The following is a 6,948-nucleotide window of genomic DNA, read 5'->3' as shown; positions in this document are numbered from 1 at the left end:
AAAAGGAGAGGACGAAGACAACGACGTTATGAGAAACCACAATGCAATGCCGCAAGAGATAAAAAGTAGAGGTGCGCAAGCGAGTAAAAGAAGAGGAGAAGCAAAGAAAAAGGAGAAGAGATGAAGACACGATCAGAAACTGAATGACGATAAGAGTCTGCGGTCTATTTAAAATGAAATGGGGCGTCGGTTGCTCCAGAAACTGACGTCTATAAATGTCGGTGTTTTAGGGGATTCAACGTCTATTCCACGTCAAAGAAGCTGAAAATATTGACGTTTGATTTTCCTGTCAGGGTAGTTCACGTCAGTGCCCCTCCTAGCCGACGTCTAAATTGAAGAATTTTTTTCTTCCCGCCTTCCAGATAGGCCTTAGACGTCGCCGTTTGACTATCTGACGTCTAAGCTCTTGGGAATTAGGTGAACAACATTAATTGTAGCCCAGTCGACGTTGGGTTTTCAAGGGATCCGACGTCTATGCAACGTCTAAAGCTGAACCCGTTGACGTTTGATTTCCTGTCAGTGACTTGAACGTCGGTGCCTTTTCCTAGCCGACGTCGAATTGACTGTCTTATCACATACCTCAGGCAATTGGACGTCGGATAGTTGGTAGGTACGACGTCTATGATGTCATAGACGTCGCCTAACAACGAAACTGACATCTAGTTTTCCAATATATTTACGATAATGTCACAATCCATACTGATTATCAAGCAAAGGCTACCATTAAGCTCAAGTCACAAAAACATGGATATTCAAAAGTTATGGGTTTACCAAAATTCTAAAACTATGAGGAATGCAGCATTAAGGCATAAATTAAGATGCCAATTAGCAGTGATCAAATTCCTACTATGGGTTTCACATGAGAAACCAGTACAAATATAAGTTACATATGAATATAACATTGAACATGCCTCTTGGACATCAACAACACAAATATGCATAAAAAATGTGATAAGTAAAAGATTACATTCCTTCCAGTTTCAGTTATTATTAATAACTTTTTGTTTTCCGTTTTTCTAAATTCAAACGTGTCTTTTGTACTGAAATTAACCACACCATATGCAAGTCCACCACACGCTGATTCAATCACTTTTCACACCCACCACTCACGAAGGTAAGTCCCACTCCTACCAAATCAAAAGAATTTTTTAATAATTTATTTAAAAAAATAGTTTCATGTTCATCGCTGTGTTGATACAGCTGTTCATGATCTCTCTTTCCCCTTTGAAATCCCTTCTCAGTTCTTCGCCAACTGAAACGACCAGATCGAACTCCGCATCAACAGTCATCGGTTGGTTGTTGTCGGCAACAACCGTCGCAACTCAGAGATCTGTGTTTGATTTTGAAACCGCCACAGTATGAGTGTCATCGACATTCTCACCAGAGTCGATTCCATTTGCAAGAAGTATGACAAATACGACGTCGAGAAACACCGCGATTCTAATGTCTCTGGCGACGATGCCTTTGCCAGACTCTACGCCTCCGTCGACGCCGATATCGAGGCATTGCTTCAGGTATGCCGCTGAAACTACTATGACTCAATTTGTGCCCTAGCTGGAGAATTTTTCTACAGAGTCACGGAATTAGGGGTTTCTCTAATGGTACTGGAGGAAATTCATATGTATTTCTTTTGATTGTTTGTGCAGAAAGCAGAAACGGCTTCCAAGGAGAAAGGTAAGGCATCTGCTGTAGCGATCAATGCGGAGATTCGTCGTACTAAGGCTCGGTTGCTGGAGGAGGTTCCCAAGTTGCAGAGACTGGCTGTGAAAAAGGTTTTATTCTATTGTTAGGGTTATTGTCTGGCCTGTAAAAATGATTGCCCGAGATTTTTATGTGTTTTAATTGTGAATTCTCATTAACCTTGTTCCTGAATTAATCTAACTAGGAACTTGTTAGCATCTAGGATTGTGTGTTTAAACTAATTGAAGAGTCGTTTTATAAAATTTGAACAATGATCAAGAGTTGAAAAGTAAATTTAACTTTTATGTTGTATTGTAACTGTTATTACTACTATAACTCCAGTTTCGAACGGGTTTCAGGAAATCTTGTAATTCTGAGTAATTGAATCTAATAGTTCTAGCTAGTTTCTTCCATTTGACGTACTTGCTTTCTTAAGTTTGATTTATTTTTCCTCAAGTTTATTTTGCCCTTAGTAACTTCATAGCATAAACAGTTTCAAAATGAATGACAGTACTTTTATCTGATGCATGATTCATTGTTTCCACAGGTTAAGGGTTTATCTTCACAAGAATTTGCTGCCCGTAATGATTTGGCTCTTTCATTACCAGATAGAATCCAAGCCATCCCAGATGGGTCTCCTCCTGTGCCAAAACAAACTGGAGGTTGGGCTTCTTCTGCCTCACGTCCTGAAATTAAGTTTGATTCAGGTAATTAAGTTATCCGAGTGTTAGGTTCATGCAGTTATCATATTTCATCCATGGGAGCCTTTTTATCGATTGACTCTGCTAAAGTGTGTGAATCATGCAATCATCTCATGTACAGATGGGCAATTTGATGATGATTACTTTCAACAGTCTGAGCAATCAAGCCAATTTAGGCAGGAATATGAAATGCGTAGAATGAAACAGGCAAGTAACTTATAGAAGTTGAGAGGATTGCTTATGTCTTTTAGATTTAGGTTGATTTCTGGATGGCACTCCAAGAATATGATTCAACGTTCAAATCTAACTGCATGTAATTATTTTAGGATCAAGGTTTGGATGTGATTGCTGAAGGACTGGATACATTGAAAAACATGGCACATGATATGAATGAGGTCAGTTGCTTTTATGGTTTTTTGTTAGATTATAAATTCAGTCTCTGTATCATTGGGCAGTCCCTTACTAGAAAGTTGTTTACAAATCAGTTCCTAGTCTGTGCTTGTTCTGGTTCAAAGTTTAAGTGGACTCAAACTAGAGCATTCAAGTTCCCTTTCTAAGTCAGAGTTGCCTTGTATTTATAGGGATATTCTCCTTAGATTTTCTTGGGGTAAAATCCTAGGTACTGGGAAACAAACGCATGAAGTAAAAAACTTGAAGCACTAGAAAACAAACTCTTAAGGCTAAAAGCTTGGAGTACTAGAAAACAAATTCCTTTTTTACTTTGTTAACCCTTAATCATTTGATAACAGAATATCTTTTTGGAATTGGCGTGAATCTATTTCTAAATTCATATAGGTTGGTCTAGAGACCTACAATTCACTTACGGGACAATTTAAACACTTGTTTTAACTTTAAGATCCAGGTTGTGAACCACGATGACTGGATTACTAACTGGACATAACCTTGAAGCAATAAAAAATTTCAAGTATAGGGACCAAATCTACTACCATTATAACTTTGACAAATGGCAAGGATCAATTTGTGAACATTATTTTGTGTACAGACTAAAACGAGTTTTTTTATTTAGGGACTAAAATAAGAAAATGTTGTCAGGTATAGGACCAACTTTTTAACTTAACCTTGTTTTTATGTTCTCTTGTGTGTGTGCACATGTGTTACAATTTATTTTAAGGTCTTTATTCGTGTGTCAAATACAGGAACTGGATCGACAAGTTCCTCTCATGGATGAGATTGACACTAAGGTGAGAATTATCAATTTCTGCCTGTAGCCTAAGCATATGCTCTGAAATGTTGGCTTTTAGAACTTTAATTATGAAGGTGAAATTAATATGACTCAATTGTTTGTCATTATTACAGGTGGACAAGGCATCCTCTGACCTCAAGAATACAAATGTTAGACTTAAAGACACAGTAAACCAGGTTATCTAACTACAATCTATATGTCTAGATTTCTATGAATTTCTAGTTCAATAGGTGAGATTTTTTTCTGAGTCTTAACGCATGTATTTTTCCATCCAGCTTCGATCCAGTCGAAACTTCTGTATCGATATTGTTTTGTTGATTATAATTTTGGGAATTGCTGCCTACTTATACAAGTAAGACTCCTATCTCTTTTCATGAAATTAAAAACTCTCAGCACTTTATAGTCCTGCTCAATTTGAATACTGGAAATTTTGGTGTATTTCCTAACACGATCTTGTCTGGGAAATTTCGAGTACATTTTAAATTTTTCCCTTGGATTGAAGTTTAAAATATATTTCATATGGTGGCTTTAAGCGGCTCTTTAAGTCTGAGATTGGACTTGCCTTTGTTAATAAAGCATTTCTCTCACATTCTTAGTATGCATATGCAGCCTTTAATGCAGGACATAATATTGTTTTTTTCCCATCTAGCCCATATTTCATATGCCTTTACTTGGTTTCTAGAATGTAATCCCATCACCTATGTTCTGTGATTCATGATTATCTTGTAAAACTTGAATGTTTCCCTCAAACGCCAATTTGCAAACTACTCTACCCAAATGAATTTGTTGGATATTGTCATATAAAAGAAAATTATAATAAACTCTGCAGAGATGGCAATCATTTTATGGAAAGCATTATTATAATTATTTATTAGGACTAGAGGACTTTGCTTAATTGGAAAGTTGATCCTCTCTTGTTCACGATCAGTATTCATGACCAATAGGAGAAGTCCTATTCAAGGTTATCAAATTGGATAGTCTACTTAGACAAGAAAGTATAATAAACTCTTTAGAGATGGTAATAATGTTAGCATTATTATAATTATTTGTTAGGACTAGAGGACTTTGCTTAATTTGAAAGTTGATCCTCTCCTATTCACGATCAGTATTCATGACCAATAGGAGAAGTCTTATTCAAGGTTATCAAACTCGATAGTCTACATAGACCCATGGGAGGTCTGTAGACTCGACTCATATACCCGACTTGTAGACATGGAAGAGTCTACTTCATATGAAAAAATTAATAAAAGAAATAAATATTCATGATACCAATTCCACAAGGATTCAATGGTGAAGAACCTAGGAGAGGTAGTAGATGAAGATGAAATGCAAAAAAAGAGGTTGTGTTTGCACTTTGGGTCATCCATTAGGGGTTTTTGATTTGGATTTCTGGATTTTTGATTTGGGACTTTGATTTGGGTTTTCAAAACAAAGACTAGAATGACAATTTTTTCTCATTTTTGTGCCCACTGCGAACTTGGTGACTTGATCTCCAACTCATGAGTCTGCTACAAGTCAATCAAGTCTGAGCGAGTTTGAGCAGTATACTTCGATCCTACCAAAAAATGAGTTTCTGAACGAGTCAACTCGTGAATGGGAACCAAACTCATGAGTTTGCGAGTCAACTCACGAGTTTGATAATTATGGTCCTATTTGATAAATTTTAGCTGTTTATGATCAGTTTGATAAATTTCAGTTGTTAATGAACAAAATAATTCCTGTTCAATAAATTTTAACCGTATAATATCTAATTCATATATAGTTGAAATATAAACTAACAAACCCATTCATTATCTAACTAAAATATGCACTTATACTCTTCATTATTTTTATGTTAGATATATTGCGTTTTATGTTAATCAGGGCAGCATAGCCTCTGTTGTTAATTTTGATAAACATAGCCTCAATTGTTAATTAGGGAAACACCCTTTAGTTGCAGAGACATTTACCAGGGAGATTATCAAACTGCACGGAATTCCGGTCTCGATTGTAAGTGATAGAGATCCATTTTTTTTTAACATATTTTGGAGAGAGTTGTTCAAAGCACAGGGGACCCAACTCAAGATGAGCACTGCCTATCACCCTGAAATGGATGGGCAAACAGAGGTGGTTAACAGGATAGTGGAAGGGTATTTATGCTGTTTTTGTTCAGAACAACCCAAGAATTGGTATGTAGTATTGTCCTGGGCGGAATACTGGTATAACACCAGTTACCAGGGATCAGCTAGGTGTACACCATTTGAAACCGTGTATGGCAGAGCCCCTCCATCCTTCAGCAGATTCGTGCCTGGAGAAACACTGGTGGAGGCCGTGGCCGAGGACTTCATGACACGTGATGAGGCCCTTAAAGAGCTGAAATTTTACTTGAATAGGGCCCAAGATCTAATGGTCCAGCAGGCTAACAAGAAGAGGAGAGAGGCAAATATGAAGGTGAATGATTGGGTCTATTTGAAGATCAGACCTCACCGATTTGGTCCTTTCCAAGTGCTACAATAGGTAGGAAATGTGGCTTTTAGGCTAAAGCTACCAGAGACAGCAAGAATTCATGTGGTATATCACGTGTCCCAGTTGAAAAAGGCAGTGGGGGAGAAGATAGTGGAAAAGGGACTGCCAGAGGAGCTGCAAGCAGAGGGGCTCAGTTTTTGGCCAATAAAAGTCTTGGACAGGAGGCAAGTTCAGCAGGGAGAGGAGTTATTGAACCAAGTTTTGGTGGAATGGCAAGAAGGGGGTAAGGAGGGTGCTACTTGGGAAGACGAAGCTACCATTTAGGGTCAATATCCTGAGTTCAACCTTGGGGACAAGGTTGTCGGAGGAGGGGGGAGTAATGATAGGAGATTGTTAGTGTATGAGAGGAAAAGGAAACGTTAGTAGCTTAGCTGTTAGCCTAATTGTTTTATCAGTTAGGAATAAGGGTGTTACGTACCCGAGAATGGTACGTATCTAGAGCGCCTTCCTCACACACTCTCACCGAGAATTAACAATGGACAAATAGATAAATAAACCTCTTTTATTGAATGGAAATACTGTATCAAANAAAATAACCAATAACTGGGAGCATAACCTCCGTCAGTCACCTGAGAGCATAACCTCTCTAACAAAACTCACAATTCAAAAGCATCCTTTTACCCCTAGGCTACCTTCTTATTTATACTAGTTAATCCCCTCCCAAGATATACGTAATAATATAAAATAATCCTATTTTCTATTAATATCTGATACGAATATATTAAATTAAATAATAAATAATATCCTAGGATTTGGTCGTGATTACTCTAATTAATTCCCTCTGAATCTCCTCTCAAGATATTCCTCTTATTACTCCAATTAGTTTCCCGCCGTGCCATCTAGGAAGTTTCCTTGCCG

At 37.5% G+C, this 6,948-nt stretch overlaps 1 protein-coding gene across 4 annotated transcripts in view; it reads left to right on the top strand.

Moving 5' to 3' along the window:
• The first annotated feature begins 998 nt into the window (after positions 1-998).
• LOC106780492 (syntaxin-71) overlaps positions 999-6,948 on the top strand; it is a 13,030-nt gene continuing 7,080 nt past the window's right edge. The window contains exons 1-10 of one of the 4 annotated variants that reach the window (XM_022777002.1): positions 999-1,114; positions 1,242-1,514; positions 1,647-1,772; positions 2,228-2,387; positions 2,503-2,588; positions 2,708-2,776; positions 3,539-3,583; positions 3,699-3,761; positions 3,861-3,937; positions 5,519-5,673. In XM_022777002.1, the coding sequence (XP_022632723.1) occupies positions 1,359-1,514; positions 1,647-1,772; positions 2,228-2,387; positions 2,503-2,588; positions 2,708-2,776; positions 3,539-3,583; positions 3,699-3,761; positions 3,861-3,937; positions 5,519-5,582 (846 nt within the window). In that variant the 5' untranslated portion in view covers positions 999-1,114; positions 1,242-1,358 and the 3' untranslated portion in view covers positions 5,583-5,673. Of the gene's footprint in view, positions 1,115-1,154; positions 1,515-1,646; positions 1,773-2,227; positions 2,388-2,502; positions 2,589-2,707; positions 2,777-3,538; positions 3,584-3,698; positions 3,762-3,860; positions 3,938-5,518; positions 5,674-6,948 lie in introns of those variants that run through there. The other 3 variants (XM_022777001.1, XM_022777000.1, XM_014668785.2) reach the window with 3 other exon arrangements.

The sequence above is a fragment of the Vigna radiata genome, unplaced genomic scaffold (genome assembly GCF_000741045.1).
Source record: "Vigna radiata var. radiata cultivar VC1973A unplaced genomic scaffold, Vradiata_ver6 scaffold_397, whole genome shotgun sequence".
NCBI lineage: Eukaryota > Viridiplantae > Streptophyta > Magnoliopsida > Fabales > Fabaceae > Vigna > Vigna radiata.
Note: the sequence above shows the minus strand (reverse complement) of the source record. Positions and strands in the feature narration are given on the sequence as shown.